This window comes from Phocoena phocoena, chromosome 18, assembly GCF_963924675.1.
Source record: "Phocoena phocoena chromosome 18, mPhoPho1.1, whole genome shotgun sequence".
Taxonomy (NCBI): Eukaryota; Metazoa; Chordata; class Mammalia; order Artiodactyla; family Phocoenidae; genus Phocoena; species Phocoena phocoena.
In genome coordinates this window covers 32,671,988-32,687,091 of record NC_089236.1, presented here as the reverse complement: position 1 = coordinate 32,687,091, position 15,104 = coordinate 32,671,988, and the positions used below count along the sequence as shown (strand labels likewise).

The window sequence follows — 15,104 nt, the reverse complement described above, 5'->3', positions numbered from 1 at the left end:
TTGACCATATCAATATATGCAGAAAAGGCAGCTAATCAAGTACAATACCCATTCATGACAAAAACTTTCAACAAACTAGAAATACAGGGGAATTTCCTTAAGTTGATAAAGAACATCTATAAAAACTACAGAGAGCATCATACTTAATGATAAGAAACTAAATATTTTTCCCCTAAGATCAGGAACAAGGAAACATGTCCCTTCTCACCATTTCTATTCAGCATTGTACTGGAGGTCCTGGCTTAATGCAACAAGACAAGAAAAGGACATAAAAGTATACAGATTGAGAAGGAATAAATAAAATTGTCTTTGCTCATAAGTAAAATGATTGCCTATGTAGAAAATCCCCCAAAATTGATCAAAAAAAAGGAAAGAAAGAAAAACACTTTCTGGAACTTAATAAGCAATTAGAACAAAGTTTCTGGATATGAGATTAGCATTAAAATGTTGACTACTTTTTTAATATCAGCAATGAAAAATTAGAATTTGAAACAAAAAATGGAATATCATTTACTTTAGCACCAAAAATTTTCTACAATATTTGTATGAGGAAGATGACAAAACTTTGATGAAAGAAATAAAAAAAAATCTGATAAAGAAATAGATATCCCATGTTCATGGAAAGGAATATTCAATATTGTTAAGGTGTCAGCTCTTCCCAGCTTGATCCATGTAGTCAATGAAATTCCAATCACAATCTCAGCAAGTAATTTTGTGGGTATTGACAGATTGATTCTAAATTTTATATGGATATGTGAAAGACTCAGAATAGTCAATACAACACTGAAGGAGGAAGAAAAGGAGGAGGAGGAAGGGGAAGGACGGACTTCAAGACTTACTATAAAATTACAGTAATCAAAACTGTGGTATTGGGGGGAAAAAGATAGACAGTCAGTGGAACAGAATAGAGAGCCCAGAAACAGACCCACACAGGTATAGTCAACTGATCCTGGACAAAGCAGCACAGATAATTCAATGGAAAAGAATCGTTTTTTAAAGAAATGATGCTGGAAAAACTGGACATTTATAAGTTAGCCACTATTTGAATTTAAAAACTTCTGCTCTTTGAAGTGAAAAGACAGTCCATAGAGTGGGATAATATCTTTGCAAAACACCTATCTGACAAAAGACTTGTATCCAAAATATACAAAGAACTCTAAAACTCAACAATAAGAAAACAACCCAATTTTTTTTTTTTTTTTTAACCTCTCACTGTTGTGGCCTCTCCCGTTGCGGAGCACAGGCTCCGGACACGCAGGCTCAGCGGCCATGGCCCACGGGCCCAGCCGCTCCGCGGCATGTGGGATCCTCCCGGACCGGGGCACGAACCCGTGTGCCCTGCATCGGCAGGCGGACTCTCAACCACTGCGCCACCAGGGAAGCCCAACAACCCAGTTTTTTAAAAAAGGCCTGAACAGACATCTTACTGAAGATTTACAAATGACAAATAACTGTATGAAAATATACTCAACATCATATGTCGTGAGGGAATTGCAAATTAAAAAAATGAGACACCATTACACATCTATTAGAATGGCTAAAATCCAAATCACTGACAGCACCAAATGCTACTGAGGATGTGACACAACAGGATCACTCATTCACTGATGAAAGGAATGCAAGATAGTACAGCATCTTTAGAAGACTGGCAGTTACAAAGCTAAACATAGATTTAACATAGGATTCAGTAATCACATTCCTGTTTACCCCAAGGAGTAAAAAACCTGCATACAAATGTTTATAGCAGTTTTATTCGTGGTTGCCAAAATTTGGAAGCAACTCGAGAAGTCCTTCAATAGCTGAATGGATAAAGCCCACTGATATAGTCATACATATAGTCATACAATAGACCAGCGATGGGGAACGACAGGGGGTGGCAGATGAAGCTTCACTTGCTCGCCTCCCTGCTGCTCACCTCCTGCTGTGCGGCCAGGTTCCTAACAGGCTGTGGACCCATACTGGTCTGTGGCCTGAGCGTTGGGGACCCCTGCAATAGACTATTAAATCAGTCATAAAAAGAAAATCTCTTAAGCCAAGAAAAGACATGGAGAAATGCATAATACTAAGTGAAAGAAGCCAATCTGAAAAGCCTCCATACTCTGATTCCAACTATATGACATTCTGGAAAGGACAAAATTATAGAGATAGTAAAAAATTCAGTGGTTTCTGGAGGTTTGGGGGGAGGGGGAAGAAGGAAGAGATGAATAGGTGGAGGACAGGGGATTTTTCAGGATGTTGAAACTATTCCCTATGACTCAGTAATGGTAGATACGTGACATTATGCATTTGGCAAAACCCATACAACTTTAGAACACAGAGTGAACCCAAAAGTAAACTGAGGTTAATAATTAATAATAATGTATCAATATCATCAATAAAGGTACATAAATTTTAACAAATGTAACACATTAATGCAAAATGTTACTGATAGGGGAATTTGTGTATGTGGAGGGGAGAGTATATGGGAATCTGTCTTTTCTGCTCTATTTGTCTTAAAGTGAAACTGCTCTGGAATGTAAAGTCTGTTAATTAAAAAAATTAAGAAGTATAAAAACTATTTAATTTAAAATTAATGTATTTGAGCCATTTATATTAACTAAAGAACACTGAGCTATTTTAAATCTCTTGTGAAATAAGGGAATAGTATAAATAATAGAACATTGAACAATATAATGCAACAAGATAAAATTTTACTAAAATGCAAAAATGCTTTTCATGCTGAAGTGCTCACTGAAATCCAAGAGAAATATGTTTAAAATATAATTCAGAGATAGTGTGTCTATGGAGATATAGTAGAAGTCAGTTTAATTATAGAAGCTGACATTATTTAAAGCATTTTCTTCCTTATTTAATGTTTCAACTCTCATCATTTTAAAATGAAAACTAAGCAATAAATATGATTTTTAATATGTGAATGCTATAAATTTATCTAATATCTATTTTACCTAATATTAGTTTATCGCTACCTATCTTTAAAATCACTATGAAAGTTTTATTATAGGTATTAATAGTGACGGCAGTGACATAGATGATGCAAAGCATATTGTTTAATTTATGTTAAGATTTTAAATTTCCATTCATTTTGGAGGGATACACAGTATTTTTAAAAATTTAATCAGCACAGTGATTGATTTTTAAAAATGTATTTATATATATCAGGAAACAGTTCATTCTATAATTGTAGTTGGTTTCACTAGTGAATTTGAACCTACGCATTGACTTTTTGAGCTTCATATCTGAACAATTATGATATATTCTTTGGCAGTTCATATCCACACATCCATTTTCATGTGGATACATGTAACTTACACTTAGAGATGTTTCAAACATATACAAAGCACCTTATTCTGCAAATTATTTAAGATGGAGTATGATGTTAATAGATATACTTGGTTGGGTCTGTTAAAGATGAAACTTTACAGTTTCATTCAACCATATTTTTATCATATTTTGTGAGCACTGATCTATTAGCAATATGGAAAGACTTTGCATTTGAGGTAAGATTCAGGTAGCATTTTATTAATTGTATAGATAAAACAATAGAAAGAATGCCATGCTTTTAGAACTAGAAGTGACCTCAGGATAGGGGTGTAGAGGCTTTCCAGGCTAGAATTAGCAGGTTATAGGGCTTCAGTATTTTATATTGCATTAATGAACACTATTTTACTGTTTTACTACTATTTTTATCCACTGTGTTTTTGAGAATTTTATTTCTTTTGATGCATAATAATCTATATTAAATAAAGATTTTGTAGAGGAACTGCATTTTATAGTGGTTAAGAGCTTTGGATTCACACAGAAGTGGGTTCAAATAAATCTTGGCTCTACTGTATAGTAGCTATGTGATCTGGGGTATGCTACATGATGTTTCACATCTCTTTTGCCCTCTTAATACCAGTTCCTTCCTCATAAGGATGGTGTGCGTTTCAAGCACTTAACAGGTATTGTATTATTTGGCCAATCCCTGTCTCTTAGGAAGTGCCACACAAATAAGAGTGGCTGCTGTTGTCCTCAGCATTCATACTGTTTACAAGGTAGGGTCTTCTAGAATGTTCATGGAGTCATTACAGACCCTCATAATTTTGTCATTTGTTTGGTGTTCAGTAATGTCTACAACATCCAAAGAGTCAATGCTGTCTGGATAACGTAATTGAAGTATAGGAACATGATAATGGGGAACAGCTACTAGTTTGACAATATTCTTAAGATAAAGTTTTATTATTCAGAGTGTAAGGGGTTGTAGTTCTTTGGATTCTGAAAATCACCGACGATACTTAGTTTTTATTTTAGGAATTTTCTCTCTTGTGACTAAAACAATGGAATTTTCTTTAAATGTCATCCAAGTTCGTGCTGAATAGCTTAAAAATATTCCCAAACCTTGCATTGTAGCTACAAAGGAGTTCTATCCAGACTGACAACTAGGCCATGATTTATTACAGGATCTGCTTTTAACATTATTTTGTCTGGAATGAACAGAGCGGTTGAAGAAACTCCATCCATCTTTTTGTTTATTTGACATCTATGCCACATTAAATGTTCCTTAAAGAAACAATATATAAACAAGAAATTCTCCTTAACAGTGACGATTACTCATCAGTAAGATAAATCTCTTGACAGTGATACCAAAGGAATCCTGTCAAGCAATGTCGGTGAAAATTTTAAAAAAGCATATTTTTTAAACTTAAGAATAAATTTTTAAGCCAGATATTTTAGCTTCATTTTCTTTCCAAGAGTTAGCACTACAGAGTATGCTCAAGTTGTTTTTTCTCTTCAACAAAATTAGCACCATCTCTCAAGCTCTCCTTGTTCTAGCTCAATCGCTGATTATGTAGATATGAATAATTAGTAGAAATAGAGTGTGCCCTTTTTGTTGTTAATGTTTATCAAAAGGTGAAAAAATACTGAGCAAGTAAATGAAGACTGTGATAAATATATTTTGCTCTGCTTTCATATATTTTCATGTGCTTTCTGGGAGGGTTTTTTTGTTTGGTTTTTGTTTCGGGTTTTTTTTTTTTTTTTTTTAAGTGATTTGGGGGAAGGAAGGAAGGAAGGGAATAGAGTAATTGAGGCAGGAAGAATACCTTCCCGGCACTGTGCAGTTTTTCCTGAGAACGTTAGGAACTGAATGAAGAATCTCTGTCCTGGAATTTAGAGCAACTAGTAGTTTGTAAGTAACCATGCATTGTCAACAAATAGTCACTCTCTGTGTTTCTTAACTTCTTATCTTTTATTAGGTATATTTTCAGATTTATTTATTTGGGAATTTGAGTGTTTTTTTTTTTTAAGTCTCCTGGTTGTTAAATATAGATTCTGTTCTGGAGGGATGGGAGACTTCTACTTATTATTCAGTGAGTATATTTTAAATATTAGTCTGTGACCAGTATGTGAGTTGCTAGCCAGTTGATGTTTTCAATAGTACAGCCAGGATAGCAACCTCCTCCATAAGTTAGTGTTTAGCTTTATGATTGTCTCTAAATATTTGAATCTGTGTTTGACCTGCATCCTTAACATTTATTAAATTGGTAGATGCTATATAGGTTACAGAATTCTAATTCTGAATTCTTATTGCTCATGAATAAAGATCAAGATTGATCCAGTTGCTTATTGTTGGATCATAGAGATCTCTTGATATATTAATCCTAGCAATTGCTGGCCATTTAGCTATATCACAAATAGCCCTGGAAAGCTCTTTCCAGGTGCTTGTCTTAATCGACATTCCACACAGGACATGTGTCTAGTTTCAAATGAATGGAGCATGATAAGAAAGGTGTAAATTGGTGACAGTCAGGAACTGGGAGTCCACCAAAGGAATAGTATTCTCTAGTCATTGCTATAAAGAGGGAGGTGGGGGAACAGAAGAGTTAACCATTAGAGTGCTTTAAAAAAAATAGCAAAATTAAAATCAAAGGACAGTTTTTATACTGACTGATGGTTGTACCAGGGAAAACTATTATATTTGTAAAAGTTTGCTACTTTTACCCTAGCCTTATCCATTAAAGATGATAGTATGAATGAAATTGTAGAGTTGAAAGGTAACTTTTATAAATCGGATTAACATTCTCAGTGTATGTGAAAGCTGAAACCAAAAGATTTTAACTGACCCAAGCATGCAACAATAACTTCTGGACTGAGATTATAACTAGGTTTTGTCATTTTTATTCTAGTATTTTTTAAAAATAGATTTTGCAATGTCTACTAACACAAGTCCACTGTAAAGTATATTTAATATTTTTGGAGTGGAAAGTGAATTTAGAGTTTCCTTTTCCTGTCCAGTTCCATATTCTCACTTTATTTATGTGAATCTGAGGTCCAGTAACTTGCCCAAGGTGACATAGCTAGTTAAAGGCCAATTTTAGTGTTATGTTTTAGCAGGTCATTCACACGTTAGTGGCAATCAGTCTAGCTAGTGATCAGAGTCAGTTTTTGAGGAATAATTTTTCAGAACACTCAGATGAATGTTGTGATTTATGTTCCTTTTAAGAGGCATCAAATAATGGACTCTGTTCATATCAGTCAGTTTTTAAAGTGCCAGGAACAATTGCTGCTGAATGGTTTGCATGCTGAATAGGCCAGTGCAGCATTTGAACCTGTTATAAGAGTAATCATGTGAAAGCCTGGCTGTCTATAGTAGGGTAGCTCTGTGTTTCCAGGGACAAGATAGTTTGTGCATTAATAAGTCATGTGTGTTAATATTTGTGATGGCACAGAATATCTCCTTCTGCCACAATCGGATAGTAACTTTCATTTGATATTTTTCTGATAGTGATATAATACTTAATGACATAGAGTTTGAAAAAAATACATATAGATATACATGTGTATGTGTGTGTATACACTTATTTTAAGGTAGGAAATTGTTGGAAAGGAAGCAATAGGGTTGTGCACAGTTAAGTATACCAAGAATTTCCAACTCTAAATTAAATCCTGGTGTGAAAAGAGCGATTTTTTCTCCCCTTATATGTGTATCTGATCTGGATGATTACTCATTTGTAGGGAACACTATCAGATTATGTATTTGCCCTGTGTTCACACCCAACACCCCCTACCCCCATCACTCACAAAAGCTAGGCTGACCTCTATTTGTACCTAGGTTGTAGCCTAGCCCTTCTCCCTTCTGATTCATTCCTCGGCCTTTTCAGATTAGGATTGGTCCATCCTGGCCTTCTCTTCAAGCCTCTGTTCTCCTTTCTTTTATGCTGTGTACTTATTTGTGTTTATTTGGTCAACGTTTTAGCTTTGGAGGCTAAGAGCTCACAAACCGGTACTCCTAGAATAAGTTCTCACTATGTATTCTCTACAGTTTATCACCCTCAAGGGATGGAAAATTCGTTCTCGGGGAGCACAAATATCTTTCCTATCTGCCTCTGTTTTTATGTGTAAAACACAGATGTACATGCAGTACATAAACAGATATACAGTATATGTATCATTTTAAAATTTCATAGGTGCAAATGATTCGGAAAAATACGCCTAAAAAAACTTAGCCAGCAATAATGAAATAAAGGTTGAGAACACTGTTCTACACCTATATATATCTATATCCTTTCCCAGCGTCTCCACTTAGATGTTATTCAAAAACTTCAAGTTCACTTGTCCCAAACTGAAACAATTCTTTTTTCTCCACCCCACCCAAATCTTCTTCTCATTCTTTCTGTCCCGTTTCAATAGATGTCATCATGTGGGTTTCCATGCCCACCCTGTCCCATTATCTCATGCCTAAGGCATTACCTCATCTCAGGCTGTTTTCTTTCCCTGCCTGGATTATTGCTACAGCTTTTAAAATTATTCTTCCTGCTCTGTTTTTACCCTTGCTCTAATCTTTTATCCACACTGTGCTACAAGGAGCTTTCTAAAATGTACGTCTGATTAGCTCTCATCTAGTTTAAAACCTCCCAGTTCTTAGGGACCAGAATCCTATATCCATAGCATGGTCTGCCTTTCTTTTAATTTTCTGGCCTTCTCCTCATATTTCTTTCTACTCTCCCTACTTCCCCCTTCCCGCAACATGTACTTTTATTTTGGAGTCACGTGGACTCCTCTAAAGTGCCACTTTCTTCCTCATCTATGGTCTTTTTCAAATGCTGCTCCATCTGCCTCTGATACTGTGACTTTGAGTTTTTTCCTTCCCTTCCCCAACCCATACAACTTCCTGCCTGCTGGTGTTCAGTTCAGGTGCCCTGTCCTCCTAGGCATACTGTATGATTATTTTTAGTATACTCTTTGTCACACAGGGGAAATGCGTATTTTCTGGGGTTTCCCCCCTGCCCCCACTAAATGGCTTCTTGAGGAATGACTTATTGGTTGTTGCGTCTCCGACTCCTGCCGTACCCAGTAGGCATTCTATAAATCTGTGCCAAATGAAAAAATGAGCAAGCATGTGGGATTGTTTCAAGTGTTGATATTATATACATTCCCAGGTTGTCCTGTTTTCCTGGGCATTTCACCATATTTTTTTTCCCCCATGCAACATTGCATACTAGATTGAATTAAACTTATTCCTTCTTTACAGTAAATATTAATGACTTAGACCAAACAACAGTATATGAAGAGTAGCTTTTCAAGTGTTTAAATAGTGGCTTTTCAAAAATAGCATTAACTAATTTTACAGCTCATTTATTTCTTATCTATAAAAAACAGTATTAACATTATTTAAGTAGAGAGACTATCAACATATTTTTGACTCTCTGTATTTTTTCTCCCTCTCATTCTGTTTAGCTAAAGGACACAAAATCAGCAGATCAGAAAACAACACTACTACATTTTCTTGTGCAAATATGTGAAGAAAACTACCCTGATATCCTCAATTTTGTGAATGATTTGGAACATTTGGACAAAGCTAGTAAAGGTTTGTGCTTTTACAGAAAAGACTTTCGTGCTCTGGGTCTTCAGTTGGTACAGAAAATAATGTCTTTTATTTGAACATACTTGCCACTTTGTCACTGTGTTTTCATACTGAATATGCCATTTTAAAAATAGAGAGAAAGTTGTAGGACATTTACTTTATCAATTGTCATTATTGGAGCTATGACTTTAATTTTTTGACTGGATAGTGAGGTCCTATATACAAAAACATATCATTTTGCAGTTGTTTTTTTTTTTTAACATCTTTACCAGAGTATAATTGCTTTACAATGTCAAGTTAGTTGCTGCTGTATAACAAAGTGAATCAGCTATATCTATACATATAACCCCATATCTCCTCCCACTTGCGTCTCCCTCCCACCCTCGCTATCCCACCCCTCTAGGTGGTCACAAAGCACCGAGCTGATCTCCCTGTGCTATGTGGCTGCTTCCCACTAGCTATCTATTTTATATTTGGTGGTGTATATATGTCCATGCCACTCTCTCACTTTGCACCAGCTTACCCTTCCCCCTCCCCATGTCCTCAAGTCCATTCTCTACCTCTGGGTTTTTATTCCTGTCCTGCCCCTAGGTTCTTCATAACCATTTTTTTTTTTTATTTTAGATTCCATATATACGTGTTAGCATATGGTAGTTGTTTTTCTCTTTCTGACTTACTTCACTCTGTATGACAGACTCTAGGTCCATCCACCTCACTACAAATAACTCAATTTTGTTTCTTTTTACGGCTGATTAATATTCCATTGTGTATATGTACCACATCTTCTTTATCCATTCACCTGTCAATGGACACTTAGGTTGCTTCCATGGCCTGGCTATTGTAAATAGTACTGCAATGAACATGGTGGTGTATGTTGCTTTTTGAATTATGGTTTTCTCAGGGTATATGCCCAGTAGTGGGGTTGCTGGGTAATATGGTAGTTCTATTTTTAGTTTTTTAAGGAACCTCCATACTGTTCTCCATAGTGGCTATATCAGTTTACATTCCCACCAACAGTGCAAGAGGGTTCCCTTTTCTCCACATCTTCTCCAGCATTTATTGTTTGTAGATTTTCTGATGATGGCCATTCTGACCAGTGTGAGGTGATACCTCATTGTAGTTTTGATTTGCATTTCTCTAATGATTGGCGATGTTGAGCATCCTTTCATGTGTTGTTGGCAATCTGTATATATTCTTTGGAGAAATGTCTATTTAGGTCTTCTGCCCATTTTTGGATTGGGTTGTTTGTTTTTTTCATATTGAGCTGCATAAGCTGCTTGTATATTTTGGAGATTAATCCTTTGTCCGTTGCTTTGTTTGCAAATATTAGCTAAAGGACACAAATTTCTCCGATTTCTCCCATTCTGAGTGTTGTCTTTTCATCTTGTTTATGGTGTCCTTTGCTGTGCAAAAGTTTTTAAGTTTCATTAGGTCCCATTTGTTTGTTTTTATTTCCATTTCTCTAGAAGGTGGGTCAAAAAGGATCTTGCTGTGATTTATGTCATAGAGTGTTCTGCCTATGTTTTCCTCTAAGAGTTTGATAGTGTCTGGTCTTACATTTAGGTCTTTAATCCATTTTGAGTTTATTTTTGTGTATGGTGTTAGGGAGTGTTCTAATTTTATTCGTTTACATGTAGCTGTCCAGTTTTCCCAGCACCACTTATTGAAGAAGCTGTCTTTTCTCCATTGTATATTCTTGCCTCCTTTATCAAAGGTAAGGTGACCATATGTGTGTGGGTTTATGTCTGGGCTTTCTATCCTGTTCCATTGATCTATATTTCTGTTTTTCTGCCTGTATCATACTGTCTTGATTACTGTAGCTTATAGTATAGTCTGAAGTCTGGGAGCTTTATTCCTCCAGCTCCGTTTTTCTTTCCCAAGATTGCTTTGGCTATTCAGGGCCTTTTGTGTTTCCATACAAATTGTGGAATTTTTTGTTCTAGTTCTGTGAAAAATGCCATTGGTAGTTTGATAGGAATTGCATTGAATCTGTAGATTGCTATGGGCAGTATAGTCATTTTCACAGTGTTGATTCTTCCAATCCAAGAGCATGGTATATCTCTCCATATTAACAAATTGAAGGAGAAAAACAATATGATCATCTCAATAGATGCAGAAAAAGCTTTCGGCAAAATTCAACACCCATTTATGATAAAAACTCTCCAGAAAGTAGGCATAGAGGGAACTTACCTCAACATGATAAAGGCCATATATGACAAACCCACAGCCAACATCTTTCTCAATGGTGAAAAACTGAAACCATTTCCACTAAGATCAGGAACAAGGCAAGGTTGCCCACTCTCACCACTCTTATTCAGCATCGTTTTCGAAGTTTTAGCCACAGCAATCAGAGGAGAAAAAGAAATAAAAGGAATCCAAAACAGAAAAGAAGAAGTAAAACTGTCACTGTTTGCAGGTGACATGATACTATACTTAGAGAAAATTAAAGATGCTACCAGAAAACTACTAGAGCTAATCAATGAATTTGGTAAAGTTGCAGGATACAAAATTAATGCACAAAAATCTCGTGCATTCCTATACACTAGTCATGAAAAATCAGAAAGAGAAATTAAGGAAACACATCCATTTACCATTGCAACAAAAAGAATAAAATACTTAGGAATAAACCTACCTAAGGAGACAAAAGACCTGTATGCAGAAAACTATGAGACACTGATGAAAGAAATAGAAATTAAAGAGGATACAAACAGATGAAGAGATATACCATGTTCTTGCATTGGAAGTTTTGCAGTTTAAACCTTCTGAATACCTGCCAGCCCCACCTTCTGCTGCTAAGCCACTTCCACTGTGTCCAGTGCAGTTCTCTTTGGATGAGTCATTCATAAGCACCTGGGATGATTATGCATCTGAGCCAAGCACCTGTAGTCAGTGTCCCCCTTGGCCTGATTCTGAATCTCCATCTGCCTACCTTGCAAGTAGAGCCCGCTTCCTTTGCCCCAGTAGGCACCAAACTGCCATAGATTCCAGTCACTCCTTCCTAATAGCTCAGTTTCTAAGCTCCTTCTTAGCCCCTGCTGTGGGCTTAGATCTGGTTACAGAAAGAGTCAGAGAAAGGATAGTCCTATTATTTATATTTGGTTTGAATATGACTTATGCAGTTTTTTTGAACATCTGAAGCATCCAGGTTATATATCACATCAGTTCTGTGGGAAAAAAACTTTACTTGCCTCAAAAAAAAAAATGAATTTACGAATACACATTTGGTTGAATATATACAAATGTATAGATATACATTTTGGAAGACATCTCATTTGGTCTGGGAGAGTATCTCTATTCTTTTTGTACAGGCCAATGGTCATTTGTCAACTTAAAGAAAGATACTTTGTTCCAGTAGTATAGTGAATTTTTCTTTTAAATTAAAAAAAAATCACTTTTATCATTTCATACCCTGTTTATTTTTTTGAATTTTATTTTATTTATTTTTTATATACAGCAGGGTGTTATTAGTCATCAGTTTTATACACATCAGTGTATACATGTCGATCCCAATCTCACAATTCATCACACCGCCAGCCCCAACCAACACCCACTGCTTTCCCCCCTTGATGTCCATACGTTTGTTCTCTATGTCTGTGTCTCAATTTCTGCCCTGCAAACCGCTTCATCTGTACCATTTATCTAGGTTCCACATATATGCGTTAATGTACGATATTTGTTTTTCTCTTTCTGACTTACTTCACTCTGTATGACAGTCTCTAGATCCATCCACGTCTCAAAAAATGACCCAATTTGGTTCCTTTTTATGGCTGAGTAATATTCCATTGTATATATGTACCACATCTTCTTTATCCATTCATCTGTCAGTGGGCATATAGGTTGCCTTCCATGACCTGGCTATTGTAAATAGTACTGCAATGAATATTGGGGTGCATGTGTCTTTTTGAATTATGGTTTTCTCAGGGTATATGCCCAGTAGTGGGATTGCTGGATCATATGGTAATACTATTTTTAGTTTTTTAAGGAACCTCCATACTGTTCTCCATAGTGGCTGTATCAATTTACATTCCTACTAACAGTGCAAGAGGGTTCCCTTTTCTCTACACCCTCTCCAGCATTTGTTGTTTGTAGATTTTCTGATGATGCCTATTCCAACTGGTGGGAGGTGATACCTCATTGTAGTTTTGGGGGTTTTTTTAAATTATTTATTTATGGCTGTGTTGGGTCTTCGTTTCTGTGCGAGGGCTTTCTCCTGTTGTGGCAAGCGGGGGCCACTCTTCATCACGGTGCTCAGGCCTCTCACTATCGCGGCCTCTCTTGTTGCGGAGCACAGGCTCCAGACGCGCAGGCTCAGTAGTTGTGGCTCACGGGCCTAGTTGCTCCGCGGCATGTGGGATCTTCCCAGACCAGGGCTCGAACCCATGTCCCCTGCATTGGCAGGCAGATTCTCAACCACTGCGCCACCAGGGAAGCCCTCATTGTAGTTTTGATTTGCATTTCTCTAATAATTAGTGATGTTGAGCAGCTTTTCATGTGCTTCTTTGCCACCTGTATGTCTTCTTTAGAGAAATGTCTATTTAGGTCTTCTACCCATTTTTGGATTGGGTTGTTTGTTTTTTTAATATTGAGCTGCATGAGCTGTTTATATATTTTGGAGATTTATCCTTTGTCCGTTGATTCATTTGCAAATATTTCTCCCAGTCTGAGGGCTGTCTTTTTGTCTTCTTTATGGTTTCCTTTGCTGTGTAAAAGCTTTGAAGTTTCATTAGGTCCCATTTGTTTATTTTTATTTTTATTTGCATTACTCTAGGACGTGGGTCAAAAAACATCTTGCTGTGATTTATGTCAAAGAGTGTTATTCCTGTGTTTTCCTCTAAAGGTTTAATAGTGTCCGGTCTTAAATTTAGGTCTCTAATCCATTTTGAGTTATTTTTGTCTATGGTGTTAGGGAGTGTTCTAATTTCACTCTTTTACATGTAGCTGTCCAGTTTTCCCAGCACCACTTATTGAAGAGACTGTCTTTTCTCCATTGTATATCCTTGCCTCCTTTGTCATACATTAGTTGACCATAGGTGTGTGGGTTTATTGCTGGGCTTTCTATCTTGTTCCACTGATCTATGTTTCTGTTTTTGTGCCAGTACTGTATTGTATTGATTATTGTAGCTTTGTAGTATAGTCAGAAGTCAGGGAATCTGATTCCTCCAGCTCCATTATTTTCCCTCAAGTCTGCTTTGGCTATTCGGGGTCTTTTGTGTCTCCATACAAATTTTAAGATTTTTTGTTCTAGTCCCATAAAAAATGCCATTGGTAATTTGATAGTGTTTGCACTGGATCTGTAGATTGCTTTGGGTAGTATAGTCATTTTCACAATATTGATTCTTCCAATCCAAGAACATGGTATATCTCTCCATCTGTTGGTATCATCCTTAATTTCTTTCATCATTATCTTATAGTTTTCTGCATGCAGGTCTTTTGTCTCCCTAGGTAGGTTTATTCTTAGGTATTTTATTCTTTTTGTTGCAATGGTAAATGGGAGTGTTTCCTTAATTTCTCTTTCAGATTTTTCATCATTAGTGTATAGGAATGCACGAGATTTCTGTGCATTAACTTTGTATCCTGCAACATTACCGAATTCATTGATTAGCTCTAGTAGTTTTCTGGTGGCATCTTTAGGATTCTCTATTTATAATATCATGTCATCTACAAACAGTGATAGTTTTACTCCTTCTTTTCCAATTTGTATTCCTTTTATTTCTTTTTCTTCTCTGAGTGCTGTGGCTAGGACTTCCAAAACTGTGTTGAATAATAGTGGTGAGTGTGGACATCCTTGTCTTGTTCCTGATCTTACAGGAAATGCTTTCAGTTTTTCACCATTGTGAATGATGTTTGCTGTGTGTTTGTCATATATGGCCTTTATTATGCTGAAGTAGGTTCCCTCTATGCCCAGTCTCTGGAGAGTTTTTATCATAATTGGGTGTTGAATTCTGTCAAAAGCTTTTTCTGCATCTATTGAGATGATCATATGGTTTTTATTCTTCAGTTTGTTAATATGGTGTATCACATTGATTGATTTGCATATATTGAAGAATCCTTGCATCCCTGGGATAAATCCCACTTGATCATGGTGTATGACCCTTTTAATGTGTTGCTGGATTCTGTTTGCTAGTATTTTGTTGAGGACGTTTGCATGTATATTCATCAGTGATATTGGTCTGTAATTTTTTTTTTTTTTGATAGTATCTTTGTCTGGTTTTGGTATCAGGGTGATGGTGGCCTCATAGAATGCGTTTCCGAGGGTTTCTTC

At 36.3% G+C, this 15,104-nt stretch overlaps 1 protein-coding gene across 4 annotated transcripts in view; it reads left to right on the top strand.

The window, feature by feature from the left end:
- DIAPH3 (diaphanous related formin 3) overlaps positions 1-15,104 on the top strand; it is a 556,147-nt gene that overhangs the window by 299,158 nt on the left and 241,885 nt on the right. For all 4 annotated transcript variants that reach the window (XM_065896255.1, XM_065896254.1, XM_065896253.1 and 1 more), the window contains one exon: positions 8,716-8,845. In XM_065896255.1, coding sequence (XP_065752327.1) covers positions 8,716-8,845 — 130 coding nt within the window. The remainder of the gene's footprint in view (positions 1-8,715; positions 8,846-15,104) is intronic.